General features: G+C 38.4%; 2 protein-coding genes across 8 annotated transcripts in view; both read right to left on the bottom strand.

The window, feature by feature from the left end:
* The window catches only part of LOC108599863 (calcium uniporter protein, mitochondrial), a 47,528-nt gene extending 33,984 nt beyond the window's left edge, over positions 1-13,544 (bottom strand). For 2 of the 6 annotated variants that reach the window (XM_017987014.2, XM_017987015.2), the window contains exons 1-2: positions 12,342-12,568; positions 666-789 (exon numbers count right to left, since the gene is read on the bottom strand). In XM_017987014.2, the coding sequence (XP_017842503.1) occupies positions 666-789; positions 12,342-12,464 (247 nt within the window). In that variant the 5' untranslated portion in view covers positions 12,465-12,568. Of the gene's footprint in view, positions 1-665; positions 790-12,341; positions 12,741-13,389; positions 13,473-13,518 lie in introns of those variants that run through there. The other 4 variants (XM_017987010.1, XM_017987011.1, XM_017987009.2 and 1 more) reach the window with 4 other exon arrangements.
* Positions 13,545-15,286: 1,742 nt separating this feature from the next.
* The window catches only part of LOC108600556 (bifunctional heparan sulfate N-deacetylase/N-sulfotransferase), a 58,890-nt gene continuing 51,704 nt past the window's right edge, over positions 15,287-22,472 (bottom strand). For both annotated transcript variants that reach the window (XM_017988216.2, XM_017988217.2), the window contains 3 exons: positions 19,433-21,317; positions 18,302-18,654; positions 15,287-16,738 (listed from right to left, as the gene is read on the bottom strand). In XM_017988216.2, the coding sequence (XP_017843705.2) occupies positions 16,636-16,738; positions 18,302-18,654; positions 19,433-21,317 (2,341 nt within the window). In that variant the 3' untranslated portion in view covers positions 15,287-16,635. The remainder of the gene's footprint in view (positions 16,739-18,301; positions 18,655-19,432; positions 21,318-22,472) is intronic.

Raw genomic sequence — 22,472 nt, 5'->3', positions numbered from 1 at the left:
TTCGCACTTCATTTCATTAAATCAATTTGAGACTACGTTAGATTATGATAAAGCAGAGCTCTTAACTTTTAACAAAGTAACTTTTATTAATTATCTTAATGATTCCGATTACAAATAATTCAAAAATAATGCGAAATTATTTTAGATTCTTCCAATTGATTATTTATTTAATTATTATAATTATTTTCTCACTTATTATATCGTAATCATTAAGTGATTCAAGCAGATACGAAACATTTTTCAGTTTAATCATTTAGAATTAAAATAAAAAAATCTATAAATGTTAAATAATCTATTTGACAGGTGTGATTTAAAGCTCAAACTTATTATTAAAACCTTGCACATTGATTAACTATTATGAGCTGCTATTTGTAATATAGAACAAAGCGTCGTTTATTAAATTTCTTTTTGATTGATTTACGATAATTCAAATTCAATTTTTGACCATTTGTTTGACTTTGGGTGTTTGGCTGAGTTTAATTTGATTTATACTATATATTTTTAACTGTTGGGGGACATTGGGAAAATAGCTCAATTTATTTGCTCGTCGTTATGCTAACAAGCTCGAGATATCTAAGCTGACCACGCGACTTGCAATCAATTTTCGTATTAATGCCAAATATTTGAAGAATATTCTGTTGGTAAACAATTTGTCATTCCCTTACCTCCACTATCCAGTTGCTTTTTGTGCTTTATCCGTCCAGTTTGCCCGTCCGAGTCATCATCAGAATGCGTTGACGATGCAAATGTTCTGTGCTGTGCTTGTAGCGCTTGTCCAGGTCGCAAGTGCTACAGAGGAAGAGAGAGAGAAAATAAGAATGAAGCGTTTGACGATAGGGTAAATTAACATTAATGACTTCATTTCAGCTTATTGATTGAGGCTTAAATTGGCCATAGATCTTTTCGGCTGCCAAAAGCACTCGACAGCAATCTAACGTAAATATTTATAACAGGCCCAACAGTTCCCAGCTCCGGCTCCAAACTCCATTGATGATGATGATTACATCAATGTGTGCGTAACTGTCTAGAGCATGCCATCGCTGTCTCATGTACGTGTGTGTGTGTGCACATTTTGTGTTGTGTGTGTGTATATGAAGACGAAATGGCTAAGCAAGCGATAACGGTATTATAATACCGCACACACACACAAACGTGCTTCCCATAACGAAAATAGGACGAACATGAGGCCGCAACCGCAAAAAGCATAAAACAACGTGTACTCGCTTCTATTCCCGCTCATTTTGTGGGCTTGTAAATTGCAAAGCTACGAGCAAAAATTACACTGCCTCATTTCAGTTTTAAAATTTTCTTTGCGAACTTTTACATACCCAAAGTTGTTTGCGGCCAACACTGCGTATGAGCAATCACACGCATTGGGCTGAAAAGTTGTTATTACTTTTACTCTCTCTGCGCCTTTCGAATTCACCTGAGGCAAACACGAAATGAAATCGTCAGTCAAAAGCGAATAACACATCGTAGCAGCGACTCGCCGTGAGTGACGCACAAGTTAAAGTTCGCGATGATGGTGACGGCAAACTAATGGCAATCGAAATTGTTGTAACAATTGAATGTCTGAATGTCTTGTGCATTTCAACCGCAAATTTGGCAACGTCTGTCAAAATTGGCTTTAAACTTGTTCAAGTAGAACTTTCGCCATAAAACTCGAGCGCTTTCTGTTCAAAATTGCTACAATTTGTTTCCCCCCAGCCAGCAATCTTTTTAAATGCGTAGGAGCTGGCAATGTTGCAGGTTGAAGCATATTAAATTGCGAAATAAATCGATAAATGGCAAAGGCTTAGAGTACTTGAAGTCTTGAGCATTATTTCAAATTGAAAACTTTATGTTCTCAAAACAAGCGCATGTTCAAGTTTCTTCTGAACTTTGTAAGCCCACCTCGATTTTTCACAATAAACTAGAAAATAAAACTCCGTTGCATAATTTTAGGTGCGCGTGCAGTTGCCTCACTATGCGTGTGTGAGTGTGTGTGCTGATTGGATTTTACGCTCGACTTCAATCAAGCGCTTCAATAATTCAATACGCTTGCAATTTAAACACGCTCGCAACTGGGGCAGAAAAGTAAAAAATATATATACATATAGCATACATGGGTATACATTGTTAGGTAAGCTGGCTTGGGGGCGGGGATGTAATTGAAATTTAAATATCAAGTAAATGGGGAGAATATAAACTTGGCCTGAACTTCTCTAACCTTAAACCCTTTACAGTTGTGGCCTGCGCATAAATCAGAATTTTATTTTACGTTGCTCAGTGGGTGCAAGCGGTGGCTTTATGATTTGTGTGCTTGTGATTTTTGCACGAATTATTGATGAATCCGCCACTCTGCAGACCAAACAGCTGCGGGAACGACTGGGCATGACATTTTGACAACTAAGAGCAAAACATTGCACCATGACAGCATGAGAAATGTCCAGCAGGCAACGAGGGCGGGCGGGCTGACTGGCTGGCTGGCTGGCTGGTGGTTAAGCCCATCAAAATCTGCAAAGCCCAACATTTTCATAATAAAATTTCAAGTCTGGACAAATTGAGTTTTCGAGTGGCGGCAGTCAACAGTTTAACAAGCTCGGTACAGCCCCAAACAGTAGGCTATTTGCTTTACAGACCTTGTTGCTGACTTTGTTAACTTCAATCAAAAGCTAAATGACAAAAGTTTTTTATGCCCACTAAAGTAAATTGAATTCAAAGACAACATGTGTATGCCATGTATAAATTATACCTGCTTAAGCTTTCTTAACGCAACTTCAGGCAACTTCAGGCTCAATTTGCTTTAAGGCTGTATTGGAGCTCGAGCGAGAGCGAGAGCGAGGGTATCGTATTATTTTTCGTCCTGCGACATGTTAGAAATATGGCTACATAATAAGACCAACAATGTGGCCACGTGCGGCGCTTGCGGCTCTTAGATAGCCCAATTCAGCAGGTTCAAAGCCAGCGAGCAAACAGACAAAAGCCAACATGGTAGAAAGCCCAACTCCACTGAGTCGAGCTGTCGTACCACAGAGCTTCTAACTGAGCGACTTTTAGTTAGGGGCAGGCAGGCAATGTGGCACGCAGCCTAGACAATACCAACAATCAGCGAAAGTGCAGTAAACACAGCGGCCTATAACAGTGTTGCCGTCTTAGCCTTATTTCGGGTATATTTGTCCTTCCCAAAATGGCTTCAACCAGGAAAATTTCATCTATCCCCTATTATAAAATGAAAATAATAAACGCATTTTATTGTTGAAGTTTGTTCTAAATCCGAAAACATATTCAATATAAAAATATTATATGTAAATTACGCAGCTAGGGGAATGTGTCCAGGTTCATATTAAAGGTTGTAATATTTTTAAAGCTATTACAACTTCGAACAATAGATCAGCTCTATTCACCAATTTCATAATGAATCTTATTATGAGTTGAAGCTTCAAAGTAAGTATGTTAAGTATTAAAGTTTCTTAAAATATGCTGCAGAATATATTAATGTGAACTTAAAGTGTCTGTCCTGTTTATTTTTTTTTTGTTTTCCCCTTATTTATGTATAGGTTATTGTATACTATATAACCTCTCATATATGTTTTGGATTTGGACTTTTATCTGAAAGAGAGTTTTGAGAATAATAAAATATTTACCATTAAAAAATATCTGATATTTTATCCTACTCATAATTTTTCATATAATATATATATAATATATATTATTATTATCAATATGATTGCTGCCTGTGACAGTCCCATGTTAATTTCACCCAAATCTGGTTAGCCAATATTAAACATGTTTGCTCAATTGTTTGGCTTCACGTTTATGTATATCTTGCTATTGTTTAACCTGTTTTCAAGCATTAACAATTTCCATTTAAATGTGACGTTTTTCATGCGAATGCATATTCTGGAATAAAACAGGTTGTATAATATTTATTTTGATGTCGTGCGCGGACTGCACAACATTTCTTGGGGACCAACTGGCCCCACCTCGTCGCATTTGATGTTTGGTGCTTGCACTTTGCATAGCTCGACGAATTCCTTTTGTTGGCGCTTGCCTTGGCTACGGCAATGGTTAACAAAGTCGCATGTCAAGTGTCGCATGCCGGGAACTTTGCCAAGTAGATCCTTTGAAGCACTTTTTGTTTAGACAGCTAACGCCTTAGATTGCAATTCTCAGAACATGAGAGTACCGAGGGTAAAAAATTGTAATTTCTTTAACAAATTTACTAAGCAATGAAGTTAAGTTCATATTTACTTCTGGCCTACTATCATGTTATACAATAGCCGATAGGAATTAATTCACTCCTTCATTCTTTCTCTAATGAATGATGTGTCAAAGCGATAAGCATGATAAAATATGACAAGACAAACTGCAGGCTATTAGTGTATTAAAATAAAATCAAATTCAACGCGTGTCGTTATGATAAAAAAAATATATAAAAGCAGCTGAGCGAAAAAATATGCAAAAAGCAAGCAAAGCAAAAAACTAATAAATTAGCCGCATGGGCAGCTGGGCAAAAAGTAAATTTGTTGTTGTTTTTTTCTCAGAAAATAAAGAGTAAATATTCATGCTAGAAAGCATTTTCTACAAGTAAATATTTATGAACTGCACGAGCACGAGAAATAAGAGAAAAAGTGTGGGAAGGTAAATGAAACAGATAAACAAGTGCAGAACAAAAACCGAACTATCAAAAATATCAACGTAATGACAGAAATACAAGAAAAATGTTTTTGCACGAGCAGCGGCAACAAAAAATTAAAACAGATAAAAACATTGGAAACGAGAGCAAAGCAGACAGACTAAAATTAGTGTTAGATAGACACTCATATACATATGTATGAGCGTGTGCAAGTGTGAGTGTGCCTATTGTATAATAGATACGCTCAAAGGCAGACAAATAGATATGCGAGTCAAAAGATACTAAAAACTGAAATAGACAGCTGCGAGAGGAACTCAGCAAAAAGATACAATTTGTCGTGCACGCATAATTCAACGCCAATGCGGGCATGATGGGGGGTTAAATAGACAGGCCTATCCTCGACTCGACTTTCTGGCTGTCTGTCTGTTTGTCCATCCGTCTGTGCTATGTGATAAACATAGCAAACGATTTGCAGCACAAGCACAAGCAAGTGCCAATAAAACAGCTGTGTATGCTCGAAAAGCGAACTTCTTAACCCATGCTGGCCATACTACACATGTTATGTCTAGTTTCGAGTCTCTTAGTTAAGCGTGTTTTATGGGCTGTTTTCGAATGTTTGCTTCGGCAACTGAATGCACATTTTGGGAATTGACAACATTTGAGTTATTGTTGCGTATGCGTAATATTTGTACGACATTGCGTATACGCCGTATACGCAGTTGAATTTCTAGTTTCTAAGCAACAGCAAAATTCTTTACTCAATTTCAATTTCAAGGCCCATTAATCAGGGCGGGGGTAGCAACTAATGAGTGCAAAGCGGGCTTTAAGTGCTGCTGGTTAATTAAATGTAGTCAGCTCATAGAGTCAGCGAGTTAATTAAACTAACATTGTAATTAAACTCAAAGCGCACTGAACTGCCAGCGGCAATGTCAATAGCAAAGCAGAGCCGACTTTAATGTGAGGACAACAATTTGTGGCATGATTTAAAGTGCTAATAAGCAACATAAGCTCCATGCCTATCGCACATTTTTCGCAAGTCGCAATATAATTAAGAGCACACACATAAAAGCAGCTGTGTAATGGCATTGCATGCCTCAAGTAATGGCCCATTAGTTCTGCTTACATACATACTTATACTTATGTATATATATGTATATATATGCTAGCATATGGCCAAAGCTTTGCCAACTGATAATTACAAGGTAATCTAGAGGTACGTCAAACGATTGGCCAGCAGCCAGCGCAAGATATAAAAAGTGCCACAAACGCGTTTGCTTTAAATTAAATTTTTCACTTTGCACAAGCGAAATGCCTCAAGAGCCAAGAGCTGCCAACGCAGCTTGAGATTTTGCATGAAGAATATGTTTCGCCTAGAAAAAGTAGCAAAGGATTTGCATTTACACTAGCGCAGTCCTTGGTCCTAGGCATGCACACACACGCAAATGTGTGTGTGTGTGGCATCTTCAGCTATTCAGCTACTGAAAATCTCTCTGGAGGCACGAGCGATTTTAATTTGCTTACAATTAGATGGTATAGCATTAAGCTCGCCGTGGACCTTGGACCTTGAACCAACCCAGATAAGCGCCAAGCGCGCTTGCCAAAAAAGAAAATAAAAAATATGAGGACACGCCCAAGTGCGCGTGATTATTAACAGCAGGCGACAAAGTATAATAAGAAAATATAAAGAAAAGCGCACCCGCCACGTTGCTCCGAGACGCTGCAGATGACATAATTTCGGCAGTTGCCAGCCCTATAAGTAGCGCTAGCGTTAATAAAGCAAGTTTTACGGCATTTCGAATACCCTGAAGAGTGATAAAAAAGCAACTTAACCTTCACAGTTTTTCACTCACTAATAAGATTTCAGTTGGTTCAAAGGACATTGGAATTAGCCATGTAGCCGCAGCTCAGTGTGGTCTTAAAGCCGCCTTGCCAACAAATTTATGTAGCTCATTTTGTGGCCAGTTACTTTAGAAGTGAAAAATTTGCATATAATGGCAAAATTTGCACTTCTGCTTGGGCTTTCGGTTGCTGCTTTGCTGGGCTAGAAAAGAGCAGCTGACACTGGTGGGATGCGCTTTGAATTATTAACGGGCTTTTTGTACAGTTAACTGGGGCTGTTGAAAGTGAGTTGGGGTTGGGACAAGGGACGGCGCACTGAACCTTTTAAATTGCCTCAAAATTTATGCAAAGATTTTACGGGGCAAGCAACTAAAAAGCACAATCTACACTTGGCTGTAGCTAAGTAGCACTTGCCGTATAAATATTTGTCAGACAAAGTGTCAATTGCTTGTTTGTTTGCTTGCTTGTTTGTTAGGCTTGTTTGTTTGGCGAAAACATTAACCACAACAAGCCAATAAATCGACCCGGAATCTCAGCAGAGATGCTCCCTTCAACGGATGCTCGTTTATAAACTGGCACATGAATTATGCAAAATATTAAAATGTTTTATGGCGCTCAATCAATCAAAGTTTGTTAATCTAATTACGTTGATTTGATAAATCGAAGCGCTTAAAAGCATTTGTTGTTCAGCGAAACATACTGAATGAATATAAATTTCATTAACCCATGGAGTGGCGATAGCTCTTATCAAAGCATTGATAAGCGGACAAAGCCTAGGCAAAAATAACTGTGTAATCTGAGTTATTGCTCCTTGATTCACAACACTTTTGTAATTATTATGCAAAGCCCAAATCTTGTTATATTGAAATATTTATCATAGTCGGCATATTTATTTTCACAGTAAAAACTTTACAGAATTTTCCATTATAACTATATATATAAAGTATAAGCACAAAGTATAATCAGTATGACATTAATTCATAATTCATATTTCGTTTTAAAAGTTTTTCTTATTCAACATTAATATTCATAAAGTTAAATATTCTCTAATATAAAATTTATTTCTTCAATTCTCTTCAAATACAATAGCAATGTTGTAATGTATTAAACGATATTTAAAACTTAATTTTTTTTATTTAAATTAATATATTTTTGTCCATTACTTTTATTTTTACCGATATCATAAGCAAGTCCAGTTAAAATGTAGTAACTTTACGGGAGTTGTCAAAATAAATATCCAGTAATCCAATCTTTAATAGATTAGCGACAGTTATTGCTTGTGTAATTTTTTTATTAATAACCTTTATGTTAAAATTGAACTTTGCAAGCCGCTGGCCAACATTCAAGCACTACGAAAAAGAAAGGAGAATTGTTTACGTGTAGTTTGATAATAGGACTAGCATGAGAGGACTATTCCCGATTTGCATTAAGTTGTATACGGATTACGTAATATTTTGCAAAGTGGCCCATTAAAGTTTCCCTTGTTACATCCACATTAAGTATTTGACTTTTCCTGTTCCTGCCAATTGCAATTGCATTGTGTATCTAGTATCCATCAGATATACTCGCTCACTCAATTGCAGCTCAACATGTGTTTTTATGGCCGCTTCTGTCAGCCAAGTGGAAATGAGCGCCAGGGATAAGGCGCAAGCAGAACAATAAAAGCGCCATTTGCCAAAGGGTGTCGGACCAACTGCAACTCCACCCCCGCAGTACTTGGAATAGTTATTGTTGCTATGCGTTGACTCAGCGAAAGTCAAGAGCAGCATTAATGGCAGCAACACGCAAGGCTAAACTAGAGCAAAGCCATTGGAGCAAAAGCCACGGGCAAGCCAAAGCTAAACATACCTACACCTGGATTGTGTGCGCAAGTATCTATGAGATATATATCTGAGAAATGCAAACATTATAATGAACTAAACTTAGCTACGCCAGGCCAGGAGCTTAATGAGCGTTAATACAACATCGCTCTATTTTATTTTACTTCTAATTACAAAAACCCAGCTACCTTCATCAAATCTGTCTATATGCAGATGCAGATATGCAAATAATTCGCAGCTGCTTCTGCTCAGCTGGATCCCATAGCTGGCAGCGCTGGTGTGCAAAAGATTTTGGCAACTGATAAATGTGGGAATACGTGCATAAGTTGCCAAAGCCAACCATTTGCTTGGTCTGTACCCCCGAGAGCAAACATAGACAGGTAGGCAGGGTGGCTTGCTGACTTGTATAATATGCAGATTTGTGTGTGTATGAGTTTAAATCCCAGGCTGCAATGCAGCGCCTTTCCAAAACTGTTGTTAACTTTAATGCAAATACTTTTCAACTTTATGCATACAATTCCAATTTGATTGACAGAAATGTGTTGACTTATTGTCATTTCTTTAGAATGTAGCTCTACTTTCCAAATACGCCACGTCAGCTTATCTATAAATTGGCAAGCTATCTATTCAAATTTAAACGCAATTTCTAAATAGACAATTGAGCGACTTTAGCTCTCAATTAGTTTTCAAGTGTGTCGCATGGCAAACACAAAAGTTTTGTTGATAGCACAAGAGATTAGCTATAGAGTGCACTTTACGACAAGCAGCAACCTTGATAAAATGCATATAAAGGGCTTAAGACCTACTATCAAGATTAGACAGTCAGATACACAATAAAGTAGAGGGGGGAATCAAAGTTTGCATGAGCTGCTTTGTAGCAGAGCTTATAGGACAGTTTGAGAGTCACTGAATCGACTGTTGTGTCACCTTAGAAAAACCCTATTTGAAAAACTCGTGGGTAAAATAATGTAATGCTAGTAGCAACTTTACGTAAGAGCAACTATAAAATATTTAAAAATAATTTAATTATATTATATTTCCTTATACGGAATGTTAAATTAATAATTAATAAATCTTTCTTACTTTTTACTTTCCATATGTTTATCTACAATAAAGAGTCAATGTTTTGACATTATTAAATGCAAGTTCAAAAATTCATCATTACTAATTTATTTCTAAAGATATTTTATGCAGACAATATAAATATCGATATATTATATGAATATTATTTTGTGCAAACGTTAAAAATAGTCAATTCCACCTAACTAATAGTTAAATAATTTAAACAAATGAAGTTATATTACTTAAAGGTTTTAAATATATTGTTTGACATCGCAAAATCATGTGTAGCATATGAACCCATTATACGCGGCGACTTGGTATTGTTTATGTGGCATATCCTAATGGACCTGATAGCATACGAGAGCCAATTGTTAAGCTCGCCTGGATTTCGAGCTTGCAAAAGCCAAACAATGCGCAAGTTCCTTTGTCATGAATGCGATTTGCATATGTAAATATTGAATAAGTATCCTTATGTGAGTGACTGTTTGTTTGCTGGTTGTTTGTCAGCTTGATTCGGCTTATGTGTGCTTATAGCACAAGATATAGCACACGCACCTGCAACGAATCTGAGCGCAGGACCAGCGCGTTAATCAAATATCAATTGCAACGCTTTTTTATTATATTCGAGTTGCAACTAAAAATAATTGTTTAACCGAGGCCCCAAGCGCATTGGCCACGCCCCAAGCCAAGAGCAGCAACAGCAGAAATATATGCAAAACAAATGAAAAATATGCAAAAGCCAAACAATGCCCAAATGGAAATCTGTTCAGGGCATAGCTTAACCGAATGAGATGGCGATAGAGTGAGAGAGAGAAGGGAGTAGAGACATAGTACATATGTATGTATGTATGTGTGGCATGCAACACACATTTGGTGTTGTGCGGCAGACCGAATGGCGCCAATAAAACTTTTTATGCTATTTCGAACACAACGCACAAAGGGCAGCCAGAACAACAGATTTACAGAGTTACAGTTAGGAGCGAAGCTTTAAATTGCCGAAGGCAAGAACGTGCAAAAGACAAAATATAGCAGGCTCTGGAAACGAGCCAAAATATAATGTGTGTATGCATGTGTGAGTGCTTAGATGTGTGAGCCATGCAATCAATGTTGTCTTCTTGTTCTGTCGCTTTGTTGACTTTAATCAGCGAGCGAGCAGTTGCAAATTAAGTGGCACCCCAACAACAGCATGTGACACGAACAATACCTGCTAAGGTTTAAATAATACGTCATATCTCTTGCCGGCATAATATTTGTTCATGTGTGTATGTATGCATGTGTACAGGCGTCATACCGGCTTAGCCCCCACAGACACACAGTCACGGAGTCACACGCACACGCGATCGATTCATTCGAACGCTTAGCTGATAAAACTTTTTTAGCTTTGTTCGCATGGCGTTCCACACATTTTGTCAACATTTCGTTTTGTTTGCTATCGTATTCTCACTCTCTTCCCGCCGAAAGCAAAAGCAACACAAACAAAAGCAGCCGCTCTTTGTGACGCTTGAACTCTTGATTTGTCTTGAGGTCTGGGCTTGTGTTTCTTTGTGCGCTCTTTTCATAGCAAGTGCAAATAACGGCGAATTTAATCATTTCGTATGCAAATCGCGTTTGACATAAAAGAACATATTACGAGCAAAACGATTGCGCCTCTTCTTTGTTTTTGTGTTTCTTGCGCAGGCTTTTAAATGTCTCACCTGAGACAAGACCAGCTGATAACAACGTCACCGTCGACAAAAGTTAAAAAGTCAAGTGTTACAGCTATAGCCGGGTCAGGCGATTGTTAGAATGATTAAGTGACTCATAAATTAAATTGAAAACAGTTTGAGTGCCACTGAGCGGTGCTTTAAATGTGTGCAAAACTGATTGTCAGCTGACCGCAGACGCTCACGCTATGATTCTCACTCTCCATCTCTCGTGTGTTTGATAGTTTAGCGCACACATATGTACATAAATACACACATGCATATGCATGTATGCATATCTAACAACAATGCGGTATCGTCTCTCCCAGTGAACAATAAACTTTCGCTAAGAATTTTTACAGCTGTTTAGACCTAGCTCAAGCGAAATAAATCGTAGAATAAAGGGTGCCCCCTAACCGTGGCCTAAACTTAAACACAAGGTCACTGAAATTAAAGGCCGGACATTTTCTAAGCGATTCCACGTCAAAAATAATTTATTCTTGAATCCACTCACTCATACTATAACAACTTTTTGTCTATTGAGAATGTTCAATTGAAAATTATAAATTTTGATTCATATGTTAAAAGTAAATGAGAGCGTATGTATATTATACATTCATTTAATTTCATTTCACTTTGTTTTAACATCCGAATGCTCATTTGGATTAAACTCGATCAGGCTTGGTAGCCCTTGATCCCAGCTATCTCGTGATTAAGTTGACGACACAGCTAATGAACACCCTGTATACTCACATGCATATATACAAATATATGTTACTCCGAATGAGAGCCAACTCGAATTGAAGTTGTACGTTGCAATCGAAAGAGAGCAAGAGAGCTTATAATATTAAGAGAGTTTCAAAGTTGCTAACCAGGGAAAAAGTACGCAAAGCAAACAACAACAAAACGAAGATGAACAGCATGCCAAAAGGCAAATAAGAAAGCTCAGAATATCATAACACATCGCGTGTATTACAAATTTATAAAGAAACATACATACAAGCGCTCATACATTTGTATGTATGTATCTACTTATACTTGTGATTTGACTGCTGCATTCGCATAGAATTTTATAATTTTTAAAATGTGGCCCCATACACCCAAAATACCCACACATTTTTACAAATGTATCTAAATACATGTTTGCTGGGGTATTTTTAAAAAAAAATTCAATGGACAGCAGCTGCTCTCCCGGAGCGACACCCGCCACTCACACACACGCACACGCACACGCACACACTTTTGTATATAAATGTTCAATTTAAGAAATACACATTTAATTTTTTTTTTAGAATTTATATGCGGATCAGTTGTACTTACCAGCGTTGCAAAGGTCGTTGTCACCGGTGCTAAACGCAGACCGCAGCGTCCGAATTTTTGTGGAGCGGGTCGCATTAAAAGCAGGCGAAAGCTGCTGAGCATTATGGCTCCGTTTTTGGACATGCTTTATAGGATGTTTGGAGCCTCTGATACACGAGCTTTTATTGGGGATCAACCGATAACAGTTGTATTATGATTCACAAACTATTATATTTAGCACACTGTGATGGAGAGGGAGCCGTATTGGGTATAGCCGGTTAACAATGAGTAACTCAAACCTTGTGGTATTTGCTGTTGTCTTTGTTGTTGCTGCGGCAATTGTTTACTTAGCTGATAAACGTAGTTAACATTGCTTAGGAATTCAAGCATTTAACTAACTAATAATTTTGAATAATTTAATACGATCTGTGTAATCTGGACATGCTTTCGAATACTGTAAAATAACAACACATTTTATTTTATTTCATTTCATTTCAAGGCAAACTTTATATAAATTCATATACACATACGTACATTAAGTATGAACATACATGTATGTATTGTAAAAAATGCAACAGTGCGGCAGCAAGAACAATAACAACAAGAAAGCCGCCAAAAGGTAGGAGAATGAGGGACAAATACGTGAAATGGTAACAATTTTACCGGTTTTTAACTTGTTTACCAAAATTTGTGGTAAGCAAAACACGACACATTCACAACACCACAAGCTTTTCAATTTAAACTAATACTTTATCATATAATTTTCGCAATAATTTATTTAATTTATTTTTGTGCCTCGGCTTTTTCCCAATAGGCCTTTGCATTTGCACTTTACACCTGTGTTCTGGCTTTTGACAGCACGCCAACCGCAACAACTCCCTGGGAGAGGGAAGCTTTTGCTTTTGCTCAACAGCTGCTGCACGTGTTGTCTTTTTTAGTGTATTTTCAAATGAAGAGCTCAATTTTACACTTAACGGCACTTGCAACACCCGCACCAAGCAGCTCAACGCCGCAAAGCTTGATTAAACAGAATTAAGCATTCCCCTTTGATATTGCTTTCTCATCTTACCGAACGACAACACAATTTGCACTTCACAAAAATATATATTCTCCTTATAATTTTACTTAATTGTTGCGTTAAAAATTTAGTTAATAATTGGTTAGTAAATAATGTTAAAAGTGTAGAATAATTCAGTACGTTGTACCCGAACGACGAATGAAGAGGAAATAGCCGCTTAGAGAGAGACATTCGCCCATTTTATACTTGGTGCTCTCTTCAATTCGAATACGAAAGAAATTCCAATTCGCAAATGTTTGACAGCCACTGCGCACGTTTTATGGTCACTGCTAACAACTGGTGCGCAATAACTCCCAAACTGTAAGCAGAACAGCAACATAAAAGCGTTAAGAGAAAGTTAAGGAAGAGAGCATGTTTGATGTCGCTCTTGCTTTTGCGATCTTAAAAACATGTTAGTTTTATTTATAACATTTCATTTATTACATTATTGAAAAATATTTTCCCGCCAAATCCCGCTCACTGACAACAATTCTTAACAGTGCTCATTAACAGCGCAATAGCAGAGTTTGAATTCGCCGAAATGTATAATTTTCCTGCTGCGAAAACGTGCGCGATAAATTTGTAAATTAAAAACGTGTGCTGCCACAGAAACAGAAACCAAGAATCGCCCACAAGGATTCGGCAAACTGTTTGCTCATACCCTGCTCGCATATTTCATTTTAAAAAATATAAAACTCTTATCAATTGGCGCGCTCCCACTCTTCTTATTTCTTATTTATTTGAATTTATTTTCCGTTTACTCAGTCATACGAAAAAGCAATAAAGCATAAAAGCAAAATCCAAACGAAACTCAAGGTCCCTGGTGTCTTACAAAAACGCAAGGTTCCTGATGCGAATTTTTCGTTATTATATCCAAGTGAAATAATGAAAAAGAAATGCCGAAAATCATTTAAAGAAAACGTTACGGTTTATTTTTTGTTTTATTCTCTTTTTTTTTGTTTCTGCTGTAGAGCGCAAGACAATGAAAAATCAAAATTATTTCATACGATAAATTAGCGACAGCTGCTCAAACATTATTTAAATATTTTTCCCGCCCTTCGTTTGAATATGCTATGAATTTAGTACATGGTTTGTGTCTTTGCTAATGTTAAATTTCGACACATTTTAACATTTCGTTTTTCATAATTATTTCAGGTCTTGTAACAAATTATAAATATATATAATTATATAATATTAAATTTTCATACAACTGTTGTTTGTTCACTTGATTAACTTATATTTTAATATATTTTACTAATATTTAGACATAACGTTTTGTATTAATTTGTTTTCGATATGTGATTGTGTATATTTTACTTTTTATAAAGAAAAAAACGCGTTCTCTTAACGAACCAATAAAAAACAGTAAGTTCTAGAACAAAGACAGGCCTTCTCTGAAATCTCAAAACCTAACCTACCAAATCCTTTTGGATTTGCTGTTGATGTCAGCTGCTGAGAAATTAAAAATAAGTCAAATGCCAGACGGCAATCTGGTAAATCGTTGAAAACTCAACAATTATTTCAGCCAAAGAGCTTCATGGCATTTGCAAAATACAATACCAATACCACAACAACCTCAATCAATGCCCCATAAACGAGGAAATAGTGCAAGAGCTTTTTTTACCAGTCAATAATCAATAAGATACATTTCTAGTGATTTTTTTCAAAGCGTCCGATCAACTAATAACTGAGGTTCTACAAACACAAAATATGTTTCAGCATGTACTTTGCTAAATTATTTTTTTGTTCTCTGCATGTTTTGAGGTGTGTGTTATATAGAAATTAAATGTTTTAAAAACGGAAGCAAAAAAAATAAATTGTACTGGTGCATAAGACATTATTTGAATTAAATGAAGAACTTAATGAAAAGACAATCTGGCATTTATGTATGCATTTAAATTTTCGCTTTTTATTATTGTCGCATTATGAATCTAAACTTGAACTAATTTACATATATTCAACTATACAATATGTATATATATTTCTATATACTATATAGATCTCTGCTTAGCGCTTTAAACATAAAACTAGATTTCCATTTTTAAGCAATTTGTTTTCGCTGCATTCGCTTTACACTAAAAACATTTATAATACAGTTTTTACTTATAGCAGCCTTATTTATGCATTTATGTAGGTATTCATATAAGTAGGTGTATTAAACATAATTATAGCACTCGTAACTGCAGAGACAGGCTTACAGTTTTGGCATGGATTAGAATGGTATTGTATTGTGGTATACAAGGTGTTAAAAACATAAATAAAAACATATAAAAGTACACATTGTATATATGCATGTAGATATATCTATTGCGTGGAGTCTTTAGTAAGTGTTCTTAAAACAGTTTTGAGGTAATAACGAAACAAAGTCAAGTCAAGTTAATTGGGCGCTTAATTGTCGCTCGGAAATTAACCATATATACACATAATTGGCTGTTTTTTTATTTTCTATATATTTGTGTTGTTTTCTGCTTTTGTTCTCTCTCTCCTTCGTTTTTATTTTTTTTTTTTCATATGTAACATTTAAACAACTAACAAAGCACATAAAAGCATTTATGCATACATTTATTCATGATGCCTCCCTATGAATTATAATGCGTTGACAGCTCAAACAGACACACTCTCACATTAACATTATAGGTTTTTTATCACACGCACACACACATACATATATCGCATATTCTTACACGCCATTATATTATTTACACAAACACACTTACGTACGCTAGTTAACTGTATTTGAATGGTACAACATTGAACTGCAACTGCAGTGACATTAATTAGCTTGCAGCAACAACAACAAAAAGATTTATGTCTGTTTGTAAATCACCAAATTACACTATGCAACATAAGTGGAATTTGTTTTTCTTTTCTTTTTATGAGGTATCATTTTAATATTTAATTACAGCTTTTCAAAGGTGCCGCCATATTGTTTTTTATTCTAAGCTAACGAGTTGTTAAAGCAACTCGATTCCGGTTGCTTAAGTGCCATTGCATAGTGGTTATGGATATTATTTATTGTTTTGTGTTCCTTTATCTTGTGCAATGACGTCGACGCCGCTGCCGGTCATTGCTGCTGCCACTGCCGCTGCCCGTCGCGCTTCCCTCCACCGCTGCGACCATTTGCAGCCACTGCAATTGCTTCCTGAGTTTTGCGTCCGATTTGCGATACTTGCTACCATCCAGCCTTCTCCTATTCCCATTGCCACCAGCTCCAGCTCCAGCTCCAACGTCGCCATTGGCGCCGCTAAACAGCTGGTATCACGTGCCCGTGGACAAATCATCCTTAAGCCATTGCGGAATGGGGCGGGAGCCGAGCTTTTTCAGCAGCTTCACCAGCGCTGTATTGTGATTCAGATAGTAGCTGCAAACAGATAGGAGAGCGATAAGTTTGGGTGCCAGTGCAAAGTAAAATACATTAGAAATTCAAATGTCTGCGAATTCAAGGTTTGCAGTTCACTCGAAAGCGTTCGCATCCTTTTATTTCCACAACAAATACTATGCCAAAGAAAATCTCTTTGAACCCCCAGCTAGACATACATATGTTCAAACCTGCTGCACATACAAAGGTTTTCCGTTTATTTTTCTTCTTGGTTCTTGGTATTTCTACATAATTTACGCAAGCTTTGCTGTTTCCACATATTATATTTTCAGTTATGCATGTTATTTAGTTGCATAAAAGGTAACGGCAGTTAATAATTTAGAGAGCATATAATTTAAGAATTCGAGTTTAAGTTAGGCTTAAGAAGAAATTCGTGTTGTTATTTTTGTTTCTTTCGCTCACTGTATAAGGACCTTTGTGCTCACTTTCCTAGAATTCATAACAGAGCTAATTGTACTTGGGTACTCCACCAACAAAAAAAGCTTTTCGGTTCAAATTTGCATTTTTCACTCATAAATAATTCGTCTTAATTACGACACTTGTAAAATGAATGCGGATTTGGAAAATATTTCAAACATAAAAGTGTCTCCTGAGGGAATGAAGCTATAACAATATGCAGAATGTCGGGTGCTACCGACATTACGAGAACCATTTAAGATAGAAAAAAAGCGAAACAAAAAAATATACATCATAACTAGTAAGCGTATTTCGCTAGGTCAAACACCTTTTATGAAATCTGAAGACATTCGATCGATTACTTTGAATTTTAAGTTGCACATTTTAGCAACTGGAAGAAGCTTGTTGTAACCTTTTCATTAGATATTTTTACATTAGCTATTATTATTATTTTGTATTTATTATCCGATCGAGACAAAATTAAGAGCATAATTATTACTTTAGTTGAGTAAGGTTGGGAGACATCGAAGTTTTCGGATACAAACAGCCCTTAATTATTTATACCAAGTTTGGTATCTTAAAGTTACTGACACCTGGGTGTTCATACTTAGATGTGGTAAGCGAGGCCTGGGAGCTATAAATTAAAAGACCGTTTCGTACATTTTTATGTATTGGGACTAAAAAGGCTGCTGAAGTTATTTAACTGTTTTTCTTTCTTGCAGCAGCTGCATTTCACTGTCTCGTAAAGTTTAATTGTACAACTGGAAAAAAAGGAAAGCGCAATGGGTCGATTACTCATCGCTGGCAGAATGCTTTACAATCAAGGGGCTGACAGCTGGCGCTCGTATGTCAAATCGCAGTACAGCAAAGTGCACTTTTTCACGACCGCAAACTGCCACAAAAAACTTGCAACGCAAACCAAACGAAAGAGCAAATAATAAAAATAAAAACGGGGCTAAACCTATGCTACATCAGCAGCGCACTAACACTAGCAGACCCACACATGCATTGGGGCAAGGTTGTTCATTAATCCATCTCTCGACGCTCAAAGCAACGTACTTGTCATCGTCATCGTCATCTGTCTGTCAACCAACCCAAATCGCTCATACGCCACGTAGTTCCCTGTTTTTCATTTGGTGCAGTACTTACCGCTGTAACAGCTTGCCACTGCGCTCATCCATGGACGGGTATTGTCGCCCCTTGGACTTGCCAAGGCATTTATTGCGCTTCTCACTCACTGCCTGGCAGTAGAAGCCCTTCTTCACATCGTAGCGCAGGTGATTGGAATAGTCGAGCAGCGGTTGGATTTTTAAGAATCGCTGCAGCTCGTTCATCACCTCAATGGGATTGAGACGCAATTGCTCGCCATCGATGATGTGCAGCTGTTGGGCCGGATAATAGGCCAGCCAGTGCTCCAAGTGCTGTGCGTATTTGCCCGGATTGAGGCAGCGATTGCGCAAATCCTTAAGTGCTCGCGGCGCCGAGTCGCTTGCCGTTATAACCTGTGCGCAATGGAAAATTGGTGAGTGTTATCGCAAAATTTCGGCAATATATTTTCATGAATATGCGTGGACGGAAATCTGAATAGTTCAGTGCAACTGAGCAAGAAACTCACTAACGTTGTTTGCCGCCAATTCCCAATTAGAGGCAAAAGACAAAATCTATTTGTGGCTTGCCAAATGAATTTGCCAAATTTTTTTAAGCTGCTTTGGCTCAAATGTCTGCCACATCAATGAATGTCCATGCTCAAAATTGACAAGCAGTTAAATCTACTGACTGAACTATCAGCAGCTTCTTGTTTTTGTAGTTGTTGTTGCTGTTGCTGTTCTTGATGTTGCTGTGGTGGAGGTTTATTTAGCTGAAAACTGCTTTTGCAGCTGGCATTTGTTAAGTAATGAAACGAAACTAAAAGCTGAAAAGCCAGCAAAAGCTCCGCAGTGCCAATTGGGATAAACATTTCCAATTTATTGGTTGCACTTACGGTTTCCCAATTTATTTTACGGTGCCACCAATCACCTGCTTCACAAGTGGAGCATAAGCAAGCGGGTCAAGTTTAACAAAATTTATAGCAAAGATAGAATCAAGCGTAGTTTGTTTCATTTATACTATATAGTATATACATTTTACATACATTTTATTATGTATTTAAGGCTGTATAGGGATATCTCCTTGAAGGAGGAAGGCTTGATTCAAAATAGACTTTGTTCCAAAGGCTTGAATTGCATTTTAAATTGTCTGATACAGATGGAATTCAAGTAATTCTCATCTCTGCCGTCTTACCTGATAGAAACTATAGTTGTTGGCAATTATGTCACCATGGGCGCGCTGGTGCTGGTACCAGGAGTAGGCGCGCTTCGCCGGCGAGATGAGTATGGTGACAATCTTGGCGTGGGGCAACAGAGCATGAGCACGCTTTGGCACCGCCTCGCCGTCAAAGTAGGTGGCGCTCTTCTCGAACATGTAGCGCGGCGAGCCAAGAGCCGTGGGCAGGGGAGAGCTGGTGTTGGGCAACGTATCGGCGGGGAAGAAGTCCATGTACCAGTCGAGGCCTCTGTAGTAGTTGTTGCCGTTGAAGAACTGCACCTCCTCGAAGGTGTCGGGGCTGGCTATGTTGCTGGCAATGCTGTTGTGCATGGAGAGGAATGTGTAGAGAGCAGTGGTGCCCGTCTTCTGTGGGCCTATGACCAGAAACTTGGGCAGCGATTCGCAGTTCTTGGTTTTGGACCAGATCTTCTTGTGGCGCGCATCGTCGCAGGGATTGCCCCAGACGGGATCAACCTCCTCGGGATGCAGGCGAAAGTACATCTCCGCCAGCTGTATGGGCGGTGCGGAGGCCAGCTTCAGATTGGTCCAGCACTGCAGGAACTTGATGACCGATTGGAATGTGTAGAGCGCCAGCCGATCGCTGCCGTAGTTTGACATGTGCGTCATGAAGATATTGATGGGGTTATATACAATTGTCTGGAAGAGCTCGCCGCCCTGTATGGACTCGTCCAGCTTGTCCCGTCCGCCCGGATACCGATCTATGTACATGGTGTGCGTGAAGAGGCCGCAGGTCTGTCGCGGCAGCACCATGATGTTGCGATGAATGAAACCACGACGTAGGCGCGCGGGACGCAGATGCGGATACTCCTCGGTGGAGGTGACCTTGACGTTCCAGACCTGCTTCCAGGCCAGATAGAGCAGCTCATGGGCGGGATAGACACCGGAGTGGTGTGGCGATATGGAGTAGCCCGAGTTGGTGGGTATGTTGTGCTCCTTGGCAAAGGCATAGTTCAGTTGCATCTCGGCCATGAGCAGCGTGAGGTTGTCGTACAGATGCGGCTGCTGGTGCTTCCACATGTGCGAGAACCAGTTGAAGTCCTGCACGTTCTGCAGCAGAAAGTCGTCGCCCAGGTTCTCCTCGCGTGTGCCATGATGATAGTACTTGCCGGAGAAGCCCAGGTTGAAGCGAAACCCGGGCACCATGCTGGCAATTATCTTTTGCGTGGCTATCAAGGCGCGCACGTCATCCGGCTGCAGACGCGTGCCCTTCTCCCCCACAAAGATGTCATCGATGTCGACCAGAATCATGCGCTCCAAGCTAAGGCTCAGCTGACCATGGCTGAGATAGCTGAGCGCATCCAGAAACACCAGTCGATGCAGCCAGAAGCGCAGGCTGCTGCCGAAGAGCACGCGTTGTATGCCATCCAGTTGTCCCCGATCCTGCAGCACTGTCGTCAGCGGCAGCTGCACTTGTCCCACACTGTCCGCCGGATACTCTTGCGTGTTGCGCTGCGCCCACTCCACCGTCTCGTAGGTGCTGTGATTATGCTGAAACACCGCCCAATCATCGCCAGGCAATGCTCCCCAGGCTGTTTCGCCAGCGCGTGTTAAACGCAGTACGGAGGAGCTGGGATTAAGACTGGCGTCTCGAAGGCGCAGATTTGTGTGCACAAAGAGGGGAAAGTCGCGCAACTGCGCACCGACCAGAGTCTCCTCGCTAGGGCTGACAAAGCCGACAATGCCCACCGAGTACTCGCGGCAGTATTTGTCGAGCAGCTCGCGATTCCACTTGTCCATGTTGAGGTACTTGTCGAGGTTCTCAAACACAATGACGCCATAGCGACCCTTGTCCAGATTGGTCAGCACTGGCAGACTCTTGCCGGCCACTTCGATTTTGTATCTGCAACGAAATCGCAAGGGGAGTTCAATGAGAAATGCATTCGAGTTTAAGTAGAAGAGACTGTCAAAAGCAATGTCATAAAAAGAAAGCCAAGGACTATCAAATTGCTTGTCAAACCCGACATTAATAGAGAAACAACAGAGAGTGACGCATAGAGATTGAGCGAAAGAGAGAGAGACAGAGAGCTACGATGGGCTTGCATTTGACATTAGCTGTCAAAAGCTCTTTGCCATGACTCGTAACCCGTAGAGTTGGTTATACAAGTGTCCGTCTGCATGCCACACTTGCTGCTTCTCTCCTAACATCTGTGCAGCTCGGATAAGCTAAATTGCACTGTCAATGGTTGCAGAGCGTGCCAAATCCTTGCATTCATATGAAAAATTGAAATAAATTCATTTAATTTTCATGAAATATTTTACAGCACTTCAGTTTCAGTTTCCAAAATGTATATTTGATTAAACACTTTGGTTTTATGTTTGGCTGCCACTAATTTACAAATTGTGTTTTTTGCACCCACTAAAATAATCTGCATGAATTAATATTTCACACACCAAAAACAATGCCAAAAAGATTTTTTTTTAATTTTTTGCAATGCATTTTACAAGCTCAGTTCGAATTCAAGAGTAATGGAATACGGAATTCGAATTTAGGCACACCGAAGTCAAAATGCACTTAAATATATAATACAAAGCTCATAACAGCAACAAAAAAATCTATATTCGATATATACTAAAAATTCTTACTTTTTGCGCATTAAACTCTTTGCATTTTTTTTTTTACAAATTTCTATTATTCTCTAATTGATAATCTACTCAAACTTCTGCAATACTTAATACTTATTATATACAAAATACTGCAAATTTACTAAAAAAAATCGCATGCTCTCAGACTGTTTTTTTTTTAAATTATTAGAATCTTCACTTCAACATGGGGGACGTATTTTTAATATTTTGAGTTATCAATCAAGCTTTCTCTAGATTGCTCGTTACATATCTGAGCTTTTGCCAATGTATCCAAAGCAAGAGTATTACCTATAACATACTCATCCAATGCTATATGTAATTACAATTCACAATTTGTATAAATATTCCATAGAAATATAAATAAATGCAAGCATTTATGAATAAAATCAATTTCAATATTATTATTCTCTCT

Source organism: Drosophila busckii, chromosome 3L (genome assembly GCF_011750605.1).
Source record: "Drosophila busckii strain San Diego stock center, stock number 13000-0081.31 chromosome 3L, ASM1175060v1, whole genome shotgun sequence".
Taxonomy (NCBI): Eukaryota; Metazoa; Arthropoda; class Insecta; order Diptera; family Drosophilidae; genus Drosophila; species Drosophila busckii.
This window is presented reverse-complemented; position numbering and strand designations above follow the sequence as displayed.